Source organism: Mesoplodon densirostris, chromosome 16 (genome assembly GCF_025265405.1).
Source record: "Mesoplodon densirostris isolate mMesDen1 chromosome 16, mMesDen1 primary haplotype, whole genome shotgun sequence".
Taxonomy (NCBI): domain Eukaryota; kingdom Metazoa; phylum Chordata; class Mammalia; order Artiodactyla; family Ziphiidae; genus Mesoplodon; species Mesoplodon densirostris.
Genome location: NC_082676.1, coordinates 24528719 through 24553510, shown reverse-complemented (window position 1 = coordinate 24553510; position 24792 = coordinate 24528719). Strand labels below are relative to the sequence as shown.

Sequence of the window (24792 nt, the reverse complement as noted above, 5' to 3'; positions counted from 1 at the left end):
GGCCAGGCCGGGGGGGCTGTGACACGTGGAGATTGCTGACATAGCTCTCCTCCGCTGACCTTGACAGCGGCAATAAAAGGGGTAGCCCAGCTCCCAGCCCTCACCGTGGTGCTGAGGTGGGTGATCAGGGCTGGAGTTGGAGCCCAAGGGAGGGCAGACAGGCTGATGGGTGAGGGTGTCTGTGGGCTGGCACAAGTCTCTCCATTTCTGTGGGAGAGGATGCTCTGGTGTTTGAGAGAGAGAGAGAGAGAGAGAGAGAGAGTGTGTGTGTGTGTGTGTGTGTGTGTGTGTTGGGGGCTCACCAGGGAGGCTGAAGTGGGGAGCCCCACGGAATCACCTACTGTTAGGTCTTGTGGGTTGTTCGATCATGCCCCAGTTTGGGGCCCCTGGTCCCTCAGTTCCCCTGTCACTGCCATCTTCCAGTGCCTGCTGCCTTGGACTGCCTTGAACCTCTAAGATCTCATCCTCCACCTCTCAGTGCCACTACCATGATGGATGTGAGTGAACTTGGGGAGTCTGCCCGCTACCTCCGCCAGGGCTACCAGGAGCAGATGAAGGTGTACCCTGTCCTGTGGGATGGTAAGTGAGGGCAGAGTGGGGCACAGCTACAGAGAAGCCCTTATGGACTCAGACCAGGAGTGGGGTGGGGGGACTCAGCTCGGGTCTGAAGGAGCACTCTGGCCTGACAGCTTTAGCCCTGATGATTAAATCCCAGGGAGCCTGTGTATATCACTGTATGTCTGTGAGCAAGCCTCGGTTTGCTCCTCTGTAAAATGGGACCGTATCACCCGCCTCCTGGGGCTGCCGTCTGTGGCTGGAGCCTGAAGCTTCTGAGATGAGAGTGATTGGTATGTGTGCAGGCTGCCTCCACATGTCCATAAAACCTGTGCTGGAGTTATTTTTAGTGCTTTCCATAGAGCCAAAGCTTCTGTTTATCAGGGACAGGAATAAAGGCTACTATTTATGACCCGGTTTGCTCATAGGACAATAATAACAATAGGCAATGTGTATCAAGTGCTTATTGTGTGCCAGGCCCAGAGCAGATGACTTTCCATGCATCATATCAACAACCTGGGGAGATGGAGACCAGGGCCAGGGCCAGCTTCGTGGGTGTGCAACCTCTGCAGCCACAGAGGGCACCACCCTCAGAGGGGCCTCATGCTCGATTTAACACTCTGCTATCACCATCTCGAAACTGTAAATAATTTCTTAACAAGAGGATCTGCATTTTAACACTGGGGCCTGCAAGTTATGGAGCTGGTCCTGACTAAGGCACTTGACTAGTAAGTGGCAGAATACCTGAGTCTGTGCCTTTAACTACCATGGAATATGGGCTCCCTGGAGCTCTGGGGCCAGCTGGCCAGGCAGGAAGGAGCATAAGACAGACTTACAAGACCCAGGTTTGAGTCTTCAGTGAAATGGGGGAGGCAGAACCCACTGAGAATTAAGTGCCTGATATTGAGGGCTGCTCCTAATGGGAACTAAGGACATGCCCATAATGTTTTACCTTTGAGGGACAGGCCCGTAGAGAATGAGGGAGTCTCCTGAGGTCACAGGGCAAATACAACAGAAGCAGGAATCTGAACCCAAGTGTGTAATCCAGGGCTGTGAGGGACTGTAACCTCAGTCAGGGAATCCTTTGAGGAGATCTCTAGGGACCTTCCCAGCTCTGCCCTTCCAGGAGTCTCTGTTTGGAAGGATCTTTTCTGGGTACTCCTGCATCCTGACAGAGGGGCTCCTAGGAGGGGCACAGCTCTGCAGACACGATTTGGGAACCCCAGCTGGGTCCCCAACCCCTGGATGTGCGTCAGCCTTTCTCAAAACCCCCGTGCTCTCCCCAAAACCCAGGGAAGAAGCGGGTCTGGGTACCTGATGAACAGGATGCTTACGTGGAGGCTGAGGTCAAATCCGAGGCTACTGGGGGCAGAGTCAACGTGGAGACCAAAGACCAGAAGGTTTGGCTCCCCCTTTTCCCGGAATTAGCTCCTCCACCTTCCCGGGTGTAGCTCCTGTCCAGTGTGCTCTGGGTGAAAGGGGGTTTGGGAGCGTACAGGAGTGAGAAGCTGAGGTCAGTTTGTTCCTGCCCACCTGTCACCCCACCATACGGCCTTCCTGGCAGGTGCTGACGGTTCGTGAAGCTGAACTGCAGCCCATGAACCCGCCCCGCTTCGACTTGCTGGAGGACATGGCCATGATGACGCACCTCAACGAGGCATCCGTACTGCACAACCTGCGCCAGCGTTATGCTCACTGGATGATCTATGTGAGCCATGGGCCGGGGAGGGGCCACGGGTGGGATGGGGCTGTGCGTGTGGTGGGGGCGGGGCCATAGTAGCAGGGGCGGGGCTAGGGCAAGAGGCACAGTTTGGTGGGGACAAAACGGGGGGAAGGGGCGGGGATGTGTGCAGTGGGGGGCGGGGCTGTGTGCAGTTGGGGAGCAGGGCTAGAGGCAGGGTAGGGTGATGTCATGGGCCTGTGGAGGCGGGGCCACTGGCTGGGGCGGGGCTCGAGGTAGGGCTGGAGGTTTGGCTACGGCAGTGTAGGGGCGGAGCTGCAGCAGCACAGAGGCTGGGCAACGGGGCTGTGAAGGGGCCACGGGCTGTGGGCAGGAGTAAGAGCTAGGGCGGGGCTAGGGCGGCCACAGAGGGTGTGGCATCGCACCTTAAGCAGCTCCTTGGGGGATTTTGCAAGGGTCACAGTTTTGCGAGGGCTAGAGCCTGGGGATGGAACCTTGGCCTCCAACAACCTATCTATACACTCTCTCCTCAGACATACTCGGGCCTCTTCTGTGTCACCATCAACCCCTACAAATGGCTCCCGATCTATACAGCCTCCGTGGTAGCCGCTTACAAGGGAAAGCGCCGCTCGGAGGCCCCGCCCCACATATATGCGGTGGCAGATAACGCCTACAATGATATGCTGCGCAGTAAGGGCCGCCTTGACTCCTCTCCCCCACCCGAGGCCCCTCCCCCGGCTCCAGGACCCCCTTCCCTCCACTTGCACTGCCCTCCTTTTGATGCTGCTGGACACTCTAGCATAATTCTTCTGGCTCTCTGAGTGGGAGCTGGCCTGCAGTCTGAAGGTCCCACCTGGTCCTTCCCGTTTCTGGCCCTGGGTGGTGGAGGGGCTGCCCCAGCCCCAAGGATACCCAAGGTGTTCCACCTGTGGCTGGTCCCTCACTTTGGTTAACTTCTCTATCTCCTCCCCTTTCTTCCAGACCGAGAGAACCAGTCCATGCTGATCACGTGAGTGTGGGGCTCTGGGGATGGGGTGGGAAATGCTGGCCATCTGGCAGGAAGAGAGTGGAACTAAAATCATTTCCCAAGGTTGAATATAAAGTGCTAAGGGCAAGGGTTTTACCGCCTGGAGTCTGTCCCAGGTGAAACTAAATTAGAGCATCTTCTCTGCCCCCTATTCTGGACAGATGTGTTATGGGTGGTGAGCAGGAAGGGGGTACCAGACTGATCACCAGCCCTGATACCCTCTGTCCCTAGGGCCTGGAATCTTCTCCCACCTTGATCTTTTGGGAGTTCTGGTTCTCGCTCAAGGGGAGCGGGGAGACCCCTTTCCTCCTTCTTACCATCTCCTTATTTCTGAATCTTATTTCTAATCCTTTGTTTGCTTTCACTGGTAAGTGGTAGAATTCTTACATACCAAGTTTATATCCAGCCAAGCCAATATGGACATCATTCGTGTGTGTGTGTGTGTATGTGTGTGTGTGTGTGTGCAGCCTGCTGGTGAAGATCAAGGCCTTTGAAACCAGAAAGACCTGTATTCAAGTTCTCACGGGTCCACTTCCTGTTGGTGTGCTTGGGCCTCTGAGTCTCATCAGAAAAGACAGAACAATCCTACTTACCTACCACACAGAGCTATAGGAGTCAGTGAGTTAATGTCTGTACCTGGCACACAGCAGAAACAGCTACATAACTTCTCTGAGCCGCATTTCCTTATCTATCAAAAGCGGATGATAATGGTGCCTGCCTTACAGGTTTCTGAGGCTTAAATGAGCCAATATAGGTAAAGCACTTGGCCCAGTGTCTGGCAGTAAGTTAGTGTTCAGTAAACAGTGGCATCATACTGTGTTTTCTCATCTCACTGGGATGGTCTATGTTGGCTTGTTTTGTAAACAATTCTGAGGGCTAACTTATCTCAGGAGTTTTGAGTTGGGGTGTGGGTCCTGAGTTGGGAGCTGGGTGTGGGGAGGGCAGAGGGGCCCTGCTTGAGGGGTAGGGTGTTGGGGGATGGGATGAATTAGAGTAGCCAGATGGACATTGGTGACTCATGTTTGTGTCGTCCAAGGGGAGAGTCGGGGGCCGGTAAGACGGTTAACACCAAGCGGGTCATTCAGTACTTTGCCATCGTCGCTGCCCTGGGAGACGGGCTGGGCAAGAAGGCCGTAAGACTTGCCCACGCGGGCGCTGCTCCCTGCTGCTTCTGTTTTTCTTTTCTTTCTTCTCCTTTTTTTGTTCTTCTTTTTTTCTTTTTAAAAAGTTGATTCCCCAGAGCCTCCAGCCCTGCCTGAGCCTCCCACCCTGGTGGCAGACTCTGGCCTGAGCAAGGCTCGACCAGCGAGGCTGTGGCCATTCTCTGTCACATTGTATGACGTAGTTCCAGGCTTGCCTCACTGTTCCCATCTAGAACACAGCAGGTGGGACCACATTGCTATTCCTAAGCATTTTATGTATTTTTTCCCTTTCATCATGACCTTCATATTTTGAAAGAGTTTACCAGGTAGGCTGCTTTTACCAAGAAGTAATTGTTTTCTTGGTTTTCATGCACCAAAGACACAGTTACCTGCTGTCAATCAAAGAAGCAGGTTCAGCCAGAGCCAAGGGCACTTGGCATTCCCAACAGCCAAGGTTAAGGGGCAGTTTTGCACCCCATGATTTCTTTATGGTTTTTGAAATTTTCTGAAACAATGGGGGAACCAGTTTTTTGTTTTGCTTTTGTTTTCGAGGTACAACTTTCATTCCTAGTCCCAGGGCCAGCTGTTCAGAGCTCTGTGTGTGCTCCCCTACCCCAAAATGGGCTGCCTTTTCTTTCCAGAAACCCAAGGCCTCCTCCTGCACAGCCCCTACTCCTGGTCCTGTTGAGCCTTGCATTTATTCTGGGACATTTTTCTTTCTTCTTTTTCTTTTCTTTTTTCCATTTAAAGTTTTTTTCTTTCACTTTTTCTTTTTGCCTCTTCCTATCTTCCCAGTTGATTTTCTTGTTTTTTCTTTTTATTTCAGTTTTGTTTTTTTGGTGTGGTGGTGGTTGTTTTTATTGTTTTGTTTTTTTCCTCCCTCCCCCCCACCCCATTTTCCCAACTCCCAGAGTGTCTCTGAGGATGCTACAGAAAGTCGGGTCTTGGTCCAGGAACAGGAATGGAGGGCAGGGAGCTGGCAGGGATGCAGCTGGGAGGGGTGGGGGTAGGGGGCACCTGGGCAGAAAGGAGCCCTGCATTGTGGAGTTGGGGTTGGGGGAAGCTGTCAGGCAGGGTAGGTAGAGAGAAAGGCTGCCCTGCAGGGGCCACGGGTGCTGGAGCTTAAGAGCCTTATCAACCTCCCTCCCCTCGGCCCCCAAATTGACCACATCTCCAAAGAGAGCCCTGTTCAAAAGCCCTGGACTTGAATGTGTGGGGTGGAGCTCGGGGGAGGGGCTCCTGCCAGTTCTCTCCTGCCTCTGTCTCCCCAGCAATACCTCAGGGGGATTTTTAAGTCTTGGGCTCCCTGGAGGTGAGTGAATAACCACAGTCCCCTGGCATGGGACAGGTGGCATGGCACCTGTCACTCCAGAATCTATTCCTTCCTTTTTCTCCCTTTTTTCCCAGGCTGCTGGGATCCAGGGTAGGGAAGAGAAAGAAAGGGAAAAGGAGGGAAGACAAGGGTGAGGCTAGGAGAGCAAGGGGGGAGGATCCCCTCCATTCAGTAAGTCCCTCTAGATGAGACATACAGGTGGCTTCGGGCATCGTGGAAAGCAGGATGCCTGGGCTCAGTGTCTGCTCTGCCCCTGACTTACTGTGCCATCTGGAGCGGATCACTTTCTTGCTCTGAGTCGTAGTTTCCTCACTTGCAAATTAGGGCTAATAATATGCACCTGACAGGGCTATCTTGAATAATAGTCGGTATGCACCTCACCACAATACAAAGGAGTAGTGTGAAGAAGAGCAGTCACAGAGGGAGGGGAGGGGTCAGAAGGTTTGGGCAGGAAGAGGTCTCTTCCAGCCTCAGAGCATCAGGGAAGCCTTCCTACAGGAAGGGGCATTTGAGCTGGGCTCTAAAGGGGAGTAGACTGTAGTCAGGAACCTCTAGGGCTTGGGGCAGGGTCACTTCCTGGGGCATGGGAAATGAAGGGATAGGGAGGAGGCCAGAGACAGGGCTTGGGGGGGCTGTGAATAGGAGACCCCCAGACGCAGCCCCTGCCTCAAGACCCTGACTAGGGCCGTGTTTGCTCCACTTTCTAGCATTTCTCCTTCTAACAGTCCCTGGAGGGTCGGGCATGAGGGGTTGGGGGTTACACATTTGGGTGACTAACGTTCACTGTCCCGCTAGCCACCCGCTGCCCACTCCCGCCTGGTGACACCTCACAGCCTCTAACGTTGTCTTTCTTCTCCTCCTGGCAGTTTCTGGCCACGAAGACCAGGGTAGGTATGGGGCTGGTGTGAGTGGGGCAGGCAACAATTATGAGGTCCTGGGGACCCCCCCCTCCCCTTCCCAACCAGAGGTTGTCTGGGCTGGGCCGAGACCCCGGGACCACGGGCTTGACAGAGCCCTTGGCCTGCCACCACCAGGGCACCCTCGAGGATCAAATCATTGAGGCTAACCCTGCCATGGAGGCTTTTGGCAATGCCAAGACCCTGCGGAACGACAACTCGTCCCGCTTCGTGAGTGCCGCAGTGGGAGAGCCGGGTGTGGGTGGAGCCCGGTCTGTCGCGGGGAGACACAAGGTGGTGGGAGCCTTGGATGAATAGGGCAGCGCTGGCTGGGCACCCAACTGAGGCTGCTTTTGTGCCCACAGGGCAAGTTCATCCGCATTCATTTTGGTCCCTCTGGGAAGCTGGCATCCGCGGATATTGACAGCTGTGAGTCTAGGAGAGGGTGGGAGAGGGTGAGGATGGGGAAACAGGTCCAGGCCTGAGTCTTTCCGCTCAGACTGAGTGTCTGTCATCAAGTCCTTGGGGCTCCCACCTGTCCCAGGTGCTTCTTCTTCATCCCCTGGCCACAGCCCAGCTCAGGCCACCTCACCTCTCACCTGGAACATTCCCCCAGCCCCCATGTGGTCTTCCGTTCTCCATTCTTCTGCTGGATCTCCTTTCAGCCAGAGTGATCTTTTCTTAGAGACTAATCTGACCACATCGCATTCCTGCTTAAAAACCTTTTCCAGATCCCATCACCTTAAGATGGAGACCCAAATCTTTATTTGGCCAGTCAGGCTCCTTGTGACTGGGCCCTTCCCCTCACCCACCGTCCCAGTCTTTTCTCTGGCCCTCGATAGGGCAGGCCTGTGCCCCTCCTGCCCCGGCCTCATCTCTACACCTCGAGTCCCCATCCTTCCTGGAAGCCTCCCCCAAGGCCTCTCTGGGGTCATTGCCCATCCCGCCTGACCCAGACCTGCTGCAAAAACACCGGGTGCCCAGGCTGCATGCATAGAGGGGCCCCCACGCTGACTGCTCCCCATCTTGGGGTGCATGGCCAGATCCTGATGGATAAGCATGGGCAGGTGGTGATAGGCGGGAATGTCATAATTCATGCCCCAACCGACCCATGCGCAAACACACAGAGGCTCTGTTCAGCGGGCACACTGACACAGCAGCAGTGCCCTGGAGGAAAGGAGTGTGGTCTGTGGATGGTGGAATGAAAGCACAGATGAAAGAACAGACAAACCAAGACCCATACACAGACAGCTACGTTAATATACCCACACACAGAGACCCACATGTACAAACATACGCATTCCCACACCGTGACACGTGTGCTGATGGAGAGACACCCTTCAGCACAGGCTGGCATGTGTGCAGACACGGCACCTCTACACACACCCCTGCCCCTTGCTGACACCTCCTCCCTGCCCCTCAGCCATAGTGGGGTGACCCACTCGGGAAACTAGGCCAGCACCTCCCTTTTCCCCAGATCTCCTGGAGAAGTCAAGGGTGATCTTCCAGCTGCCCGGTGAGCGAAGCTACCACGTCTACTACCAGATCCTCTCGGGGAAGAAGCCAGAGCTGCAGGGTGAGGGCCAGCAGCATATGGGGTGGGAATCAGAGCCCACAGGTCTGGGTGACAGTTGGGCTGCCCAGCCCTGTCCCGGCCCCTGTCAGATCAGGCCCTGGGCTACCTGGTCCCCACTCTTCTGGGGTCTGTGACATCCCTTCTTTCCTGGAGACCCAGAGCCCCTTCTATCCACCCACCCCCTTCCTGGGACTTCCAGTTCTTGCTGAGCTCTCTCCTCCTCGTGCTAGGAAATGGGCCCCTTAGCACCATTGCCCTGGCAAGGTTGTCTCTCCTGCTGTCCTGAGACCAGAGAGGCCCCACCTAGCACCAGTGGGGAGCGATGGCTCTGTCTAGGCCCAGCTCCCCTCTCTTGCAAGCCCCTCAAGGGCAGAATCTGGTCCTCGCTGGGCCGCAGCACCCAGCACAGGGTCTGGGCCATAGGCGTGGCTTGCGCAATGGTCAAAAGATGAGTGAGACATAGGGACCGAGGCTCATTTCTTAGAACCGTAAAGAAAGAGAAGCCATGGGTGTGGGAGTCGAGGAGAGAAACGCAAGCTACAGTCTCGGGAGGGCCCTACACTCTCCTGCCGGGCTGGCTCCCAGGATCCACCACGCTGGGATGGGGAGACGGAGGAGAGCTGGGTGAACACAGCCGACCTGCCCTTCTCCGCCCCGTGTCCCCCAGACATGCTGCTTCTGTCTATGAACCCCTATGACTACCACTTCTGCAGCCAGGGCGTCATCACTGTGGACCGCGTGAATGACGGGGAGGAACTCATGGCCACTGACGTATGTCTGTGGTGGGAGGGGAGGAAACCTGGGGGAGCAGGTCCAGTGCCCTCCGCTCGGCTGAACCCTGGAGGAGCCCAGACTTCTCTGAGCCTTCCACACCCCACCCCCAGCATGCCATGGACATCCTGGGCTTCAGCGCGGATGAGAAGTGTGCCTGCTACAAGATCGTGGGGGCCCTCCTGCACTTCGGCAACATGAAATTCAAGCAGAAGCCTCGGGAGGAGCAGGCCGAGGCCGACGGCACCGAGAGTGAGGGGCCCTGGCCCTGGCCTGACCTGGTCATCCTTTGACCCTGATCCCAGCATCCAGTCCATGACCATTAACCCTAAGCCTTGTCCACAGCCTTTGACCTCATTCTTAACCTGGCCCTGATTGTAAACCCTGACTTCTCAAGTCCAGACCCTCACCCTCCTGAGCTGTACAGTTTGCTGACCCTGAACTTGACCTCTTCCAACCTCCCTCTCATAACCCTAAGTCGAGGCCGGTAGAGCTCCCACATACCCGTGTTCTTGGCCTCCTCCCCCTCATCTCACCCATGTGCCCTGCCAGGTGCTGACAAGGCTGCCTACCTGATGGGGGTCAGCGGTGGAGACCTCCTCAAAGGCCTTCTGCACCCCCGAGTGCGTGTGGGGAACGAGTATGTGACCAAGGGTCAGAGCGTGGAGCAGGTGAGTGGCTGGAGGGCGGGGCCCACCTGGGGGCAGCTGGGGCAGGGTCCCCTCCTTGCCAGGTCCCAGAGCAGCCTCCCCGCGCCTCCAGGTGGTGTTTGCCGTGGGGGCTCTGGCCAAGGCCACCTACGACCGGCTGTTCCGGTGGCTGGTGTCACGGATCAACCAGACGCTGGACACCAAGTTGCCCCGTCAGTTCTTCATTGGCGTCCTGGACATCGCCGGTTTTGAGATCTTTGAGGTGAGGGCAGGCCCACCCCCCCCCCAGGCTCTGTTCTCTCTGGGGTGGAGGACCATGGTGGGTGGGGACAGGAGCCCTGGGTGTCTGCCTGGAGGCGGGGGGAGCTCCCACACTTGCCTGTTCTCTGTGGGTCTCCTTGTCCCCCTACAAGGAGGCCTGCTGAGCTGGGCGCCTCCCACTATAGTTTAACAGCTTTGAACAGCTGTGTATCAACTTCACCAACGAGAAGCTGCAGCAGTTCTTCAACCAGCACATGTTTGTGCTCGAGCAGGAGGAGTACAAGCGGGAGGGCATCGACTGGGTCTTCATCGACTTCGGCCTGGACCTGCAGCCCTGCATTGACCTCATCGAGAAGGTGAGGCCCAGGGCCAGATCACTGAAAGGAAGGGAAGGCATGGGTGCAGTGGGTGAGCAGGAATGAATGTGCACTTGTGTGTGAGCGAGCGTGTGCAAGCCTGCATGTGTCTGTGCATGTGTGAGCGTGGCTGTGCACGTGTGTGTGTAACGTGTATATGAATGGAAATGTGTGCATGTGTGTGTGTAACGTGTATATGAATGGAAATGTGTGCATGTGTGTGACTAGGTGTATTGGAGATTGAGTGTGATTGTGTGTTGGTGAGCAGTGTGTGTGTGTGAGCGTGCATCCCAGCACTGTTACAGCCACAGTTTCTTTGGACCCTCAAAACTGTCGGGAACTACAGGGCAGGGTAGGGTGTGTTTGTTTATTTGTCTGTAAAACATTACATATATTTCCCTATTGTACAAAGACTAGAAAGAAAGAAAAATCAAAGAAAAATGGAAAAATCAGAAATAAAGGAGAAAAGATGTGTCCCCTAATCCTACCACAACCTGTTTCCTCCCAGTCCTTTATCCTGGGCATCTCTTTTCTCTTATGAACACAGACGCATTTCTCATCCTACCTTTTCTCTGAGAGTGTATTTTGAGCATGGTGCTTTGTTGAAGAAGGCACAGTAGTTCATGCAGCAGATGATTTTCATGCATTTCTGTAATCTCCTACTAGTGGACATTTAGGGGGTTGACAGCTTTTGCTGTTATAACAGCAATGAAAGTATTCATTTCCCCATTTTGCAGGTTAGGAAACTGAGGCTTAGAGAGGTCTAAGGGCCCCATAGCTACTAAGTGAGGAAGCCAGAATTTGAACTCAACTGCCTTTTTTGACCGTACCACGTGTGAGAGTGTGAGACCACAGATGCCGATTTGAGTTTGCACACTTCTTATAAGTAAAGAGAACAACTGAGAGCTGCAAGTTGGGCAGAAAGGGCTTGGAAGCCAAACCACAAACTTTCTTTCTTAGAAGACAGGGCTCCTGGGTGCAGGTCAGTTCTTTGTCCCTCAGGGCAGATGGCTGAGGTTGGAGGGTCTGGGAAAGTTCCCAGAGGGAGGGGCTCCAGGAAATGGGGATCCAGCCCAGCCTGGATGGGCTGGCTTGACGGAGGCCCTTCAAGCTGTGCCCTGTCCCCAGCCACTGGGCATCCTGTCCATTCTGGAGGAGGAGTGTATGTTCCCCAAGGCCTCAGATGCCAGCTTCCGGGCCAAGCTCTATGATAACCACGCGGGGAAGTCACCCAATTTCCAGCAGCCACGGCCCGACAAGAAGCGCAAATACCAGGCCCACTTTGAGGTGGTCCACTATGCCGGCGTGGTAGGTACCTGTTGAAACCCCAGCTCTTGACCTCTCTGCTCCCTCTTCCGGGTTCCCCCACCTCAGTTCAGCCCCCGTCTGGTCTCTGGCAGGTGCCTTACAGCATCGTGGGCTGGCTGGAAAAAAACAAGGATCCACTGAATGAGACGGTGGTCCCCATCTTCCAAAAGTCACAGAACAAGCTCTTGGCTACTCTCTACGAGAACTATGCTGGCTCCTGCTCTAGTGAGTACAGAGGGATGAGATTCTGTAGGGGACTCACAGAGGGATGTCCCTTGGAGTGACTGGTCCCATGTCTCTCCTAGCCGAGCCCCCCAAGTCTGGAGTGAAAGAGAAGCGTAGGAAGGCAGCATCATTCCAGACGGTGTCCCAGCTACACAAGGTGAGGCCCAGTCTAGGCCTCGTGCAGGCCCTCACCCTGCCGCCCCCACCCCGTCCCCGCTCCCTGCTCTGTCCCCTGCACCCTGGGCGGGCGGCCGTTAAGACTTGCAGTGATGTTTAATTCCTCTCCACGTGAACATCACAGCAAGTCTGTGCTGCTTCCCGTCCCCATGCTGCCTGGGCAGGGTTTGGGGGGGATGGGGCCGGAGCCACAGGGATTGGGTGGGGGAGTGAGGACTTTGGTGATGGTAATGGGGACCCAGTCAAACAGAAGAGGGCAAAGGGTCACAAGGAGCAGAGTGAAAGGGCAGCACTGCAGAGACACGCTTAGGCGCCTACTGCGCGCGCAGTCCTTAAGGGGCTCATCCACTGCCGTTTCCAATTCTGCTTCTCTGCCCTCTTGTGCTTTCTCCCCTCTCCTCACCCCCAGGAGAACCTCAACAAGCTGATGACCAACCTGCGGGCCACACAGCCCCACTTTGTCCGTTGCATTGTCCCCAACGAGAACAAGACCCCAGGTAGTCACCCCAGGGTGGGTTGGTGGCATGGGGGCACATTGGAGGGAGGGGACAGGGCAGACTGGAAGCTGGGTCTTGCCCCCTCCACAGGGCCTGCTCAGCCTCAAAGTGAGGCCTGTGTCTGGACTCCTCGTCTTTTCTGGGGCATGAAGTTGTGTCCATTGACCTCTAATCTTTTCCTTTAACCCCCACCACATCCAGGGGTCATGGATGCCTTCTTGGTGCTACACCAGCTGCGCTGCAATGGGGTTCTGGAGGGGATCCGGATCTGCCGACAAGGATTCCCCAACAGGGTGCTTTACGCTGACTTCCGGCAGCGGTGGGTGTCTCCCTGCCCCAGCCCTGGCTCCTCCCCAGCTCCAGCCTGAGGGGGTGGAAAGGCACTGAGGATGATGCAGGGGGACTGGGGAGGGGGCCAGAAGGTATCCCAGTGGGAGATGCTGATAGCTGAGACCTGGGGGTGGGCGGTGGGCTGGGGGAGAAGTGAACAGGCTCAGGGTAAATATTGGAGGTGCAGCCAACAGGCCTTGCTACTGATGAATTGGATGTGGAATAAGAAAGAAAAAGAAAAGACAAGGGTGACTTCTGGTTGTTTGGCCTGAGCAACTGGGGAGTTGGTGGTAGATGTACTGAGAAACCAAGATAGGATTTTAAAAATTTTGTGGGGAAGTAGGAGGAGAGTGGATTGAGCTCTACTTTGAACATGTCAACTTTGAAATGTCTCCAGCAGGGAATTCCCTGGTAGGTGCAGTGGTTCGGACTCCGCGCTCTCACTGCTGAGCGCCCAGGCGTTCGATCCCTAGTCGGGGAACTAAAATCCCACAAGCCACACAGCATGGCCGGAAAAAAAAAGAAATGTCTCCAGCAGATAGGAAAGTTGAGGGGGAGATTGGAGTTGTTAGTCTGGAGCTCAACGGTCGGGGGGCAGGCAGAGCTGGATGTGGATTTGGGAGTTGAATGAGGGTTCACATGGACTAGACTTTATGTAATGGCTGGCACCAAGTGAGGGCTCAGTCCGTGGTGCTAGCCCCTCTGCCTTCCCTTTATAGGTTTGATTTTTGTCAGGCTGCAATCGTGCACAGTTCCCTCCCTTCAGAAGTAACTGGGGCCATCCACGCTGACCGTTATACTTGTGTTTCCATACAAATATTGTACACATGGGTGCACACACACATGTTCTCTTTGGTTTTCCCTGTAACTATATGTCTTGGAGATTGTTCCTTATGAATAGACATAAGTCTGCATCATCATCCTTTTTTTTAAAAAAAATTAAGACTTTCTTTTTTTAGAGCAGTTTCAGGTTCATAGCAAAATTGAGGGGAAGGCACAGAGATTTCCCATAAGCCCCTTCCCCCACACGTGCACAGCCTCCCCCGTCATCAGCATCTCCCACCAGAGTGGGACATTTGTTACAGCTGATGAGCGCACACTGACACATCCTAATCACCCAGAGTCCATAGTTTCCATTACAGTTCACTCTTGGTGTTGTACATTCTAGGGCTTTGGATAAATGTAATGACACATGCAGCAGCATCCATTTTGTTATGGCAGTAAAATATCCCATAATCCAGCGTACCGTACTTTGTTCATCAGTCCCTCAGTAAGGGGCCTTTTTGTGTTTCTAGGGTTTTGCCTTCACAGTGTGGTCACGACAGCCTGACCCACACAGCCCTGTACACATGTGCAAGTGTGTCCCCTTTAGAAGTGGATGTGCCAGAACCCTCGCTCTTGTTGATTAGAATTCTCTCCCAAATGTTTCTTCAGTTTGTGATATGCTGTAACACATCACCTTCTTTACTTTTTTTGGCCTTCTGAGAAAAATGATAAAGTATTAAAAATTATAAACTAAAAAATTATAAAAGTGCTGTATGCCTTCTGCAAATGCTGCAGGCTCTTAAAGAACTTAACTACTGAATGCATTTAAATGCTACCGAAGCTTTTTTTTTTTCCAATTTTTAAAAAATTTTATTTATTTATTTATTTATTTATTTATTTATGGCTGTGTTGGGTCTTCATTTCTGTGCAAGGGCTTTCTCCAGTTGCGGCGAGCAGGGGCCACTCCTCATCACGGTGCGCGGGCCTCTCACCGTTGCAGCCTCTCTTGCTGCGGAGCACAAGCTCCAGACGCGCAGGCTCAGTAGTTGTGGCTCACGGGCCCAGCCGCTCCACGGCATGTGGGATCTTCCCAGACCAGGACTCGAACCCGTGTCCCCCGCATTGGCAGGCAGATTCTCAACCACTGCGCCACCAGGGAAGCCCCTAAATGCTACCCGAGCTTTTAAAGCCGAGTATGCCCAGTCCTCCAGTGTCACAAGGCCGTCCCCCACCAGCCTGTTCAGAGGGTGCCCCCCTGGAGCCTCTGCTCTGGCCTCTGAGGGGCCAGCCTCTTCAGTCATCGGCTCCCTGCCCAGCACCCTCCTCTCCAGCCCCTCCCCGCTCCCCCAGGTACCGCATCCTGAACCCCAGCGCCATCCCGGACGACACCTTCATGGACGGCAGGAAGGCCACAGAGAAGCTGCTGGCATCACTGGACATCGACCACACCCAATACCAGTTTGGCCATACCAAGGTCAGGGCACAAGGGAATTAGGGCGCTGGACTGGATGTGGGCAGTCACACTGCAGGGGTCACTCAGGCGACTGAGGGTTACACCTACCGCCCACACCCCAGGTGTTCTTCAAGGCTGGGCTTCTAGGCGTCTTGGAGGAGCTTCGTGACCAGCGTCTGGCCAAGGTCCTGATGCTGCTGCAGGCACGGAGCCGGGGCCGCCTCATGCGCCTCGAGTACCAGCGCCTGCTTGGAGGCAGGTGGGTGTCGGAAGGGGGTGAGGGGGATGCGGGGGTACAGCCACTGTCCCCCAGCTCGCAGAACCCTCTGAACCCAGACTCTCTGAACCCTGTCATACCGTCCTGTGGGTCAGATTTCACCGTGTGGCTGCCTGCGTGCCTCCCAAGGGGCAAGGCTGTGGTTTGTGACCCACAGCCCCCAGCTACCACTTCCTCACCTCAGAAGTTGGGGTGAGAGAACCTGCCTGTACTCCAGGCCATCCCAGAGTGTGGCCCGGAGTAGTAATAAGGGCATCTAGTGTTTCCCAAGACTCTTAAGTGCCAAGCCCTGGGCAAGATACTTTATTTGAAGTTATCTCGGTTAAAGTACAGGACAGTCCTGAGAGGTAGATACCATGATCGTGTCTGTTCACTAGAGGGGGTGTCTGAGCAGAGGGAGCCTGTCCGCTGGCTTGTGGCGGGAGGTGGGAGGCTGGGATGTGAGCCCAGGCAGTCTGACCTTATATAAGAGCCCAGTAGCTTAACCTCCCCTGGTGTCTTCAGGACACTTGCAGGGGCCATTCAGGGCTCCTGAGCTCCCGCCCCGGAGGCAGACCTGTGTGACCTTGGGCCTCACCCTCAAGCTCGCCTGTAAAGCAGAGGATTAGGACCTACTTGAGAGGCTGTTGGGAAGGTTAACGCGGTCCCACGCTAAAGTGCTCGGTGCAATGTCCGGCCCAGGGTAGGTGCTCAGGGACACCTGCTCAGGGCCCAGGGACAGCATCGGGGCTGTCACTATGAAGGGGCGGCACTGAACCTGCTGGCCACCTGTGGCTGCCCCTCCCCAGGGATGCCCTGTTCACCATCCAGTGGAACATCCGCGCCTTCAACGCCGTCAAGAACTGGTCATGGATGAAGCTCTTTTTCAAGATGAAGCCACTACTACGCTCGGCGCAGGCTGAGGAGGAGCTGGCGGCCCTGCGGGCGGAGCTGCGGGGGCTGCGAGGGGCACTGGCCACAGCCGAGGCCAAGCGCCAGGAGCTAGAGGAGACGCACGTCAGCGTCACCCAGGAGAAGAACGACCTGGCCCTGCAGCTGCAGGCAGTGAGTAGGGGAGGGGCAGGGCTTCCTTCTGCGACTTGGTGCCCCCTGGCCCCCAGCCCCCTCAGAGAACCCCAGGCCGCTCCGAGAAAATACCATAACCAGATCCCCAGCCAGGGCGGACCTGGCGTGCTCTGGGTGCTCAGGCCTCACCCGGGTCTTTCTTCTTATTCCGGAGGCTCATGGGCTTGTGCCCGTGTGCAGCCTCCCATGTTCCCAACCTCCCCACCCAGTCTATGCACGTGTCCTAATGCTCCCACGCCTTGTGCCCCCATGGCTTCCTGCAAAGCTACAGCGTAGCCCCATCTCCCCAACTCTCCCCTCCTCTCCATCCCCGAGACAGCCCCATGCTCCCTTCTCTGGTTAAGGGCCACGGGAACCCAGGCAGCAGGTAACAGTAACAACCAGAAGGTAGAGATCAAGGGTCTGGATCCTCCCCGAGTCCACAGAGCCATTCCTTCCTTCAGCAAATACTTTTGAGTGTCAGGCCCCATGGAAGCTCTGGAGATACATTGGTGGGAGAACAGACAGGCCTGTGCTCACAGATTCACCTGCTAGAGCAGGAGACGTTATGCAGCCAGGTAGTGAGGAAACAGTGATGGCAGAGAACCTGAGCCCTCCGTGGCCGTGCAGGGCTCTCCCCACCCCCTCAGCCCAGTGTGGGCAGAGCTGGCAGTTGGCTTCTCTGCTAGAGCCCTTGTTTGGGCCTTACTCTGGGTTGCCCCCAGCCTGTCTAACGTTCCCCTCTTGCTGCCCCGTCCATCCCTCTACCTGAGTCCTTATCCCACCATACTTGAACGCCTTCAGGGCCAAGAGCAGGTCTTCGGCATTCCTTGGTCCCGGAGCCCAAATGAGCGTGTGTCCAGCCTCTGCACGGACAAATGAACTTGCTTTCCGGGGCCTGGCCTGGTGTCCCTGAGCTGCCTTGATCCTGCCCCATTCCCCGTGTCCCCCTCCAGGAGCAGGAAAACCTGGCGGATGCCGAGGAGCGCTGCCACTTGCTCATCAAGTCCAAGGTGCAGCTGGAGGCGAAGGTGAAGGAGCTGAGCGAGCGGCTGGAGGATGAGGAGGAGGTGAATGCTGACCTGGTTGCCCGCCGGCGCAAGCTGGAAGATGAGTGCACAGAGCTCAAGAAGGACATTGATGACCTGGAGCTGACGCTGGCCAAGGCCGAGAAGGAGAAGCAAGCCACGGAGAATAAGGTGTGGGCCGGGCCGGCTGTGGCCTTGGGCAGGTGTCTTCCTCTCTGTGGGCCTCAATTTCCTCATCTGTCAAATGCCGCTGTTAATAGCAGCACTTCCCTCATTAGGGCAGGTGAGGATTCAGTGTGTAACTAGCCTGTGCTGGCGCTCGCCACTGGGCCTCGCCTGTAGTAGGTACTCAGCAAATGCTAGTGATTGTCATCCACCAGCTCCATGTCCCCCGGGTGCCTCCCCTCATTGAACCGTCCCAAGAGCTCAGGTGGTTCAAAGACTTGGGGTACTGACTCCCTCACACAGGAGGGGAAAGTGGGGCTCAGCAGGGTAAGCTGTTTACTCAGGTTCTCACAGGTGCTCCCCAAGGAAGGCAGGACTAGGAAACAGCTGCTTAAACACCTGTGAATCCCCAAAATAGCTGGTGTCTGTTGATCTCTCACTCTGGGCCGGACACTGTGCACAGGGCTTTGTGAGCATTTGCTCATTCATCCCTCGAGGAAGACGCTATAATCACCCCTTAAGGATGAAGAAGTTGAGGCTCAGGATGAAGTGACTTGCCCAAGGTTCCCTGGCTTGAAGGGGATGGTTGCTGTGACATGGTGTGGCGGCCACTCAGACCAGAGTGCGGGGGAGGCATCCCCGTGGTGACCTTGGCCCTGACACAGGTGAAGAACCTGACGGAGGAGATGTCGGCGCTGGACGAGTCGGTGGCCCGGCTGACGAAGGAGAAGAAGGCCTTGCAGGAGGCCCACCAGCAGGCCCTGGGCGACCTGCAGGCTGAGGAGGACCGTGTGAGCGCACTGGCCAAGGCCAAGACCCGCCTGGAGCAGCAGGTGGAAGACGTAAGTCGGGGCCACGGCAGCGGCTATGCGGTGGGGCCGGGACAGCCGGGACAGTGCGGAGCCCATCCACCCCGTCCTGCCCACAGCTGGAGTGCTCCCTGGAGCAGGAGAAGAAGCTGCGCATGGACACAGAGCGGGCCAAACGCAAGCTCGAGGGTGACCTGAAACTGACGCAGGAGTCGGTGACGGATGCTGCCCAGGACAAGCAGCAGCTGGAGGAGAAGCTCCAGAAGTAGGCGCTGGGGGGGCCCGCAGCCCTGACCTCCTGGCCACAGGGGGCTTCCTGAACCTGCACCCCGCTTCTCATCCCCCTGGACTCTAGTCGGTTCTGCATCACAGCAGAGGTTGAACCCTAGGGTGTAGGGGGTCACCAAGGGCCAGGATCTAGGGCCGGGGCTTGAGAGGGAACACAGGGATGAGGTCACTTAGGGCTGCTCCGGGCGAGGTCCCTCAGTCAGCGAGTGTGCTGGGGGCGGGTACGGAGGGGCCCCAGGCAGGTGGATGGGAGTTAGGCCCTGGGCCGGCTCATGCCCACCCTGTGACCTCCAGAAAGGACTCCGAGCTGAGTCAGCTGAACCTTCGAGTGGAGGACGAGCAGCTCCTTGGGGCCCAGCTGCAGAAGAGGATCAAGGAGCTGCAGGTGTGCGGGGGGACGGGGTGGGCGGAGACCCGGATCGGAGGCCCTTGGGGGTGACACTGCCGCCTGCGCATCCCCAGTCTCGGGCGGAGGCGCTGGAAGAGGAGCTGGAGGCCGAGCGGGCCGCCCGGGCCCGCGTGGAGAAGCAGCGGGCAGAGGAAGCCCGGGAGCTGGCGGAGCTGAGCGAGCGGCTGGAGGAGGCGGGCGGCGCGTCCGCGGGGCGGCGCGAGGGCTGCCGGAAGCACGAGGCCGAGCTGGGGCGGCTGCGGCGGGAACTGGAGGAGGCGGCCCTGCGGCACGCGGCCACAGTGGCTGCGCTGCGGCGCAAGCAGGCGGAGAGCGCGGCCGAGCTGGGTGAGCAGGCGGACAGTCTGCAGCGGGCGCGGCAGAAGCTGGAAAAGGAGAAGAGCGAGCTCCGCGTGGAGGTGGACGATCTGGGCGCCAGCGTGGAGACTCTGGCCCGCGGCAAGGTGCCTGCCTCCTTCCTGATCCCGACCTCTGACCCGACTCTAGCAGCCTATCCTGACCGAACCCCTTCTGACTCCAGCAGCTGACCCCTGACCACCCGCTGCCAATCTGACTCCATACTAGTCCTGGCCCTGCACCCGATCGGGACCCCTGACCGATTCACCTGACACCCAGCCTGACCCCCACACCAGTCCTGACCTCGAACCCTACCCTCTAAACTCTGTGCCCTGACTCCAGGGGATTTTTGACCCAGCATCCAATTCCAGCTTCTCAGTCCTTGACCTCTGATTTCTGACCTCATACCTGTCCTGACTCTGTTCCTGTCCTGAATCCCAGCACCCAACCCTGACCCCTGACCTTTGTACCACCTAAGCTTGACAGCTGACCTCTGACCAGTGTCCCCGGCCGACTTCAGACTCTAGTATCCTAACCTCACCTTGACCCGCTGGCCTTGGGACTAGAACAGCCCTCTCTCACTTCTGACACTCATCTTTTAAGCCATAGTCCAGCAATAGAATCTCGGACCCTGAACGTGGTGTTCTGTTCTCCCTTTGATTCCTGGGCACGTGTCTAGCCTGCTAGTTCCCCACTCCGGGTCCCCGTCTCTGACTGGCAGCCCTGTGAGTCAAAAACTTTTTCTGATCCCTGACCCCGGATCCCAGGCTAGTGCAGAGAAGCTGTGCCGGGCCTATGAGGATCAGCTGAGCGAGGCCAAGATCAAGGTGGAGGAGCTGCAGCGGCAACTGGCAGATGCCAGCACCCAGCGGGGGCGGCTACAAGCCGAGAGTGGTGAGGCCGGGGGCTTGGCTGGGCCACAGTGGGGCTCGGTGCTGCCCCTCACCCACCTGACCTGCCGGCTCGCCCCTTGGCCTGCAGGGGAGCTGAGCCGCCTGCTGGAGGAGAAGGAGTCTCTGATTAGCCAGCTGAGCCGTGGGAAGGCCTTGGCCACCCAGAGCCTGGAGGAACTGCGGCGGCAGCTGGAGGAGGAGAGCAAGGTGGGCCAGCCATTGGCTGCCACAGAGCAGGCGGTGTGGGCACAGGGCCACTGGCCCGGCCCGATGCTGAGGTCACTGGGCTCTCTGCAGGCCAAGAGCGCGCTGGCCCATGCCGTGCAGGCTTCGCGGCATGACTGTGACCTCCTGCGGGAGCAGCACGAGGAGGAGGCTGAAGCCCAGGCCGAGCTGCAGCGGCTGCTGTCCAAGGCCAACGCCGAGGTGGCCCAGTGGAGGAGCAAGTACGAGGCAGATGCCATCCAGAGGACCGAGGAACTGGAGGAGGCCAAGTGAGTGCCTTGCCGGCCAGGCCGTCACCACACAGGGACGGCGCCTGCACCTCTGAGCTGTCAGGGGTGAGGGGAGATGCAGGGCTCAGCTATGCATCCAGATCCTGTCTGCTCCCGTGGCCTAGAAAGAAGCTGGCACTGCGGCTGCAGGAGGCAGAGGCGGGGGTAGAGGCCGCTCATGCCAAGTGCTCGTCGCTGGAGAAGGCCAAGCTGCGGCTGCAGACAGAGTCGGAGGATGTGACCCTGGAGCTGGAGCGGGCGACCTCAGCGGCCGCGGCGCTGGACAAGAAGCAGCGGCACTTGGAGCGGGCGCTGGAGGAGCGGCGGCGGCAGGAGGAGGAGGGGCAGCGGGAGCTGGAGGCGGCCCAGAGGGAGGCCCGCAGCCTGGGCACGGAGCTCTTCCAGCTGCGGCACAGCCACGAGGAGGCTCTCGAGGCCCTGGAGACGCTCAGGCGGGAGAACAAGAACCTGCAGGGTATGACCCACCCCAGGGTCAGAGCCGCTCTGGGGTCACTGGGAGTCCCTCAGGGTCACACCGGGTGATGCGGTTGGAGCATGAGCCGTGGGGGTGGCCCCTCAGTGCCCTGTCCACTCTGCAGAGGAGATCAGTGACCTCACAGACCAGGTCAGCCTCAGCGGGAAGAGCATCCAGGAGCTGGAGAAAGCCAAGAAGGCACTGGAAGGGGAGAAGAGCGAGCTCCAGGCTGCACTAGAGGAGGCCGAGGTCAGGGGCGGGGTGGACACTGACCCACTGCTCCCTGGCCTCCCCTCTCAACACACACTCACGGCCCCGCCACCATACTATCTGCTCTGCACCCCCAGGGGGCCCTGGAGCTGGAGGAGACCAAGACTCTGCGGATCCAGCTGGAGCTTTCCCAGGTCAAGGCTGAGGTGGACCGGAAACTGGCGGAGAAAGACGAGGAGTGCACTAACCTGAGGTGCGGGGCCGGGCTGTCCCTCCTCCCCGGGCCGACAGCCTCTCCCATCCCAACCACCTGAGAGCAGAAAGGCAGGTGATGTTGGCTGAGCCCCACTGTGCGGGGGACTGGCACAGACACCTTATGCCCCCATACCCACGACCGTCTCAGGTGGGGACTATCGTCCACAGTTTGGAGGTGAACCTTGGAGAGGCCAGAGGACTTGCCCAAGGTTACACAGTGGGGGTAGAGCCAGAGTTCAGTCCCTGTCTGTCTGCTCTGGGGCCTCACTCTTGCCTGTGAAATTGCTCTGATGGGCAACAGGCAGGCAGACACAAGGGGCTTGAAACCGGGGAGAGATCAGTCATTTATTCCCCAACTGGCTTCACGTCTCCAGTGTTCCCTGCGTGTCTGTAAGCAAGTCCCTCGCAGGCCACGACCCTTCCTTTCATCCCTCCTAACTACAGGCGCAACCACCAGCGGGCAGTGGAGTCCCTGCAGGCCTCCTTGGATGCAGAGACTCGGGCCCGCAACGAGGCGCTGCGGCTCAAGAAGAAGATGGAGGGCGACCTCAATGACCTGGAGCTGCAGCTGGGCCACGCCACCCGCCAGGCCACGGAGGCACAGGCCGCCACGCGGCTGCTGCAGGCCCAACTCAAGGAGGAGCAGGCGGGGCGGGATGAGGAGCAGCGGCTGGCGGCCGAGCTCCACGAGCAGGCACAGGCCCTGGAGCGGCGGGCTGCCCTGCTGGCCGCGGAGCTGGAAGAGCTGCGGGCCGCCCTGGAGCAGGGCGAGCGCAGCCGACGGCTAGCGGAGCAGGAGCTGCTGGAGGCCACCGAGCGCCTCAGCCTCCTGCATTCGCAGGTGAGGACGGGGGTCACAGGGATGCAAGGGGCGGGGACCTGAAGGCCGACTCTAAAGCCCTGCCCCCTCCTTCAGAACACTGGCCTCCTGAGCCAGAAGAAGAAGTTAGAGGTGGATTTGGCCCAGCTGAGCGGGGAGGCAGAGGAGGCTGCCCAGGAAAGGCGGGAAGCCGAGGAGAAGGCCAAGAAGGCCATCACTGACGTGAGGCTGGGCCGGGACTGTGGGGGCCCCGAGCAGAGCCCGAAGGGACTTTCACCCCCGACCACGCCACCTCCTCCCGCACAGGCAGCCATGATGGCAGAGGAGCTGCAAAAGGAGCAGGACACAAGCGCACACCTGGAACGGATGAAGAAGACTCTGGAGCAGACGGTGCGGGAGCTGCAGGCCCGGCTTGAGGAGGCAGAACAAGCCGCCCTCCGTGGTGGGAAGAAGCAGGTGCAGAAGCTGGAGGCCAAGGTGTGTGCGGCCCTCCCAGTCCCTTGCTCTGCAGGGTGGGCCACCCGAGGGCAGGCTGAGGGCACCAGGCCCACTGGCTGGCTGCTCGCAGGTGCGGGGGCTGGAGGCCGAGCTCGACGCAGAACAGAAGCAGCACACCGAGGCCCTCAAGGGGGTGCGGAAACACGAGCGCCGGGTCAAGGAGCTCGCGTACCAGGTGGGTGACCAGGTCCACCTGGGGGGGCAGCCCTGGAGCTGGCCTGGTTCGGGCAAGACCTGAACCCCCTTTGCCTGCCCAGGCTGAGGAGGACAGGAAGAACCTGGCTCGCATGCAGGACCTGGTGGACAAGCTGCAGAGCAAGGTCAAGAGCTACAAACGTCAGTGTGAAGAGGCGGTGAGTGCACGGGGGTCTGAGGATGCCTGTGGTCACCCAACTTCTTCAGCTGGCCCCAGGCTCCGCAGCCAGGTGGGATGCCAGCAGCCGGTCAGGCCTGCTCCATCGCTGGGCCGTGGATTCCCCCGTGTTGGCTTTGTGTGTAGGTTGGGACAGTGACCCCACTGCCCAGCAAGAAGACAGACACCTTTCTAACAGCTCCGGCAAGACGTGAGACCTAGCTCTGTCTCTGAAGGGACCGCATGCGCCTTCCCCTGCCAGGCAGGTCTGGCACACGGGCACCTCTGCAAGGAGTGGCTCCACCCCCTCCTTCCTGCTGTGGGTACTGGCGAGGGGGGAGGAGGGCCGCGGGCAGTGGTGGTGCAGAGGTGAGGACCCCGAGAAGCCAGCCCCTTCTGGGGGTGCTGACCCTTTCAGTGACCAAAGGGTGAGCAGGCCTGCCTGTGCCCCCAGGAGCAGCAGGCCAACACTAACCTGGCCAAGTATCGCAAGGCCCAGCACGAGCTGGATGACGCGGAGGAGCGGGCAGACATGGCGGAAACCCAGGCCAACAAGCTGCGGGCGCGGACCCGGGACGCCCTGGGCCCCAAGGTGAGGAGTGGTGTGGGGCACCCACCCTGCCCTCCACGTGGGGGGCAGCTCACCCAGGCACCCCTCTCCCCTTAGCACAAGGAGTGACACCTGAGCCCTGGGCTCTGAAGAGGGACACCTGCTGTTTGCCCCACACTGATCCTCTCTTCATCCACCCCTGCTGGAGCCTCGCCACCCCAAGCTCTGCTACACCCTGAATAAACGCCACGTCTGCAGCTCCTACTGGGTTCCTTCTCATTCTTTGGGGTTCAGGAGGGGAGGGGAGCACGTGGTCTCATGGACAAAAGTCAGGTCCACATCAGTCATTTAAAATAAATTCTTTAATAGTCTCCATTTAATTGGTTTATTTGTTGTTAATAAATTGGCAACACACAGAGGGGCCGAAGGTATGCTCCCAGGCAGGCTCCTGCGCGGGGTGGGCTCAGGCAGGAGACGCTGCCCTGGAGCGGGGGGCCGGGGCACAGCCTCCCTGTGCTCCAAGGGATGGAAAGAGAAGGCCCCTCCCACTTCTGGGGGAACCCATGAACACAGCGGCCAATGAGCAAACAGAACCAGAGGAGCTAAAGGAAAACAAAGGAGGGAGGAAGGGAGGGACAGATGGGCAGGCTTGGGGGAAGGTAGCGTTCTCTGGTGTCCCCCACCCCTGCCCAAGGGCTCAGAAGCCTTTGCCTGGGTCCAAAGGCCAGGGCAAGCTTGGCTCACAGATTGGGGGAGGGTGCCCATATCTCCCTCCCCACCCCAGGACTGACAGCCAAGAGACCGGGCAGGAGCTCAGACAGAGCTATTTTTAAAAGTCCCCTTACCTCTGGGTGGGCCGGGACCCCAGGGTTCTGAAGCAAGGGTG

General features: G+C 58.0%; 1 protein-coding gene across 2 annotated transcripts; it reads left to right on the top strand.

Moving 5' to 3' along the window:
• Positions 1 to 428: 428 nt before the first annotated feature.
• On the top strand, positions 429 to 24145 carry MYH7B (myosin heavy chain 7B). Of its 2 annotated transcripts, XM_060079312.1 has the most exons (41): positions 429 to 579; positions 1849 to 1955; positions 2120 to 2263; positions 2770 to 2926; positions 3218 to 3245; positions 4300 to 4396; positions 6605 to 6625; positions 6773 to 6865; positions 7000 to 7063; positions 8112 to 8210; positions 8878 to 8981; positions 9095 to 9233; positions 9534 to 9652; positions 9744 to 9893; positions 10078 to 10248; positions 11377 to 11556; positions 11649 to 11781; positions 11862 to 11938; positions 12368 to 12455; positions 12657 to 12774; positions 14901 to 15024; positions 15126 to 15262; positions 16069 to 16324; positions 17281 to 17523; positions 18183 to 18359; positions 18446 to 18591; positions 18909 to 18999; positions 19077 to 19466; positions 20127 to 20253; positions 20341 to 20459; positions 20550 to 20746; positions 20872 to 21221; positions 21346 to 21470; positions 21569 to 21684; positions 22131 to 22527; positions 22603 to 22728; positions 22813 to 22983; positions 23075 to 23179; positions 23262 to 23357; positions 23811 to 23948; positions 24024 to 24145. In XM_060079312.1, exons 1-41 carry the CDS (start codon positions 489 to 491, stop codon positions 24033 to 24035), a joined length of 5823 nt encoding a protein of 1940 aa, XP_059935295.1. In that variant the 5' UTR covers positions 429 to 488; the 3' UTR covers positions 24036 to 24145. The 2 variants fall into 2 exon arrangements, with proteins under 2 accessions (XP_059935295.1, XP_059935294.1); XM_060079311.1 differs by lacking the exons at positions 429 to 579; positions 1849 to 1955; positions 2120 to 2263; positions 2770 to 2926; positions 4300 to 4396 and having other exon boundaries at positions 3241 to 3245.
• The last annotated feature ends 647 nt before the right edge of the window (positions 24146 to 24792 follow it).

Coding starts and splice junctions, on each gene's coding strand:
- MYH7B (XM_060079312.1), top strand. CDS start 489: ATGATGGATGTGAGTGAACTTGGGGAGTCTGCCCGCTACCTCCGCCAG. Junction 6,866..6,999: donor ACGACAACTCGTCCCGCTTC/GTGAGTGCCGCA, acceptor TTGTGCCCACAG/GGCAAGTTCATCCGCATTCA. Junction 15,263..16,068: donor CAGCGCCTGCTTGGAGGCAG/GTGGGTGTCGGA, acceptor GCCCCTCCCCAG/GGATGCCCTGTTCACCATCC.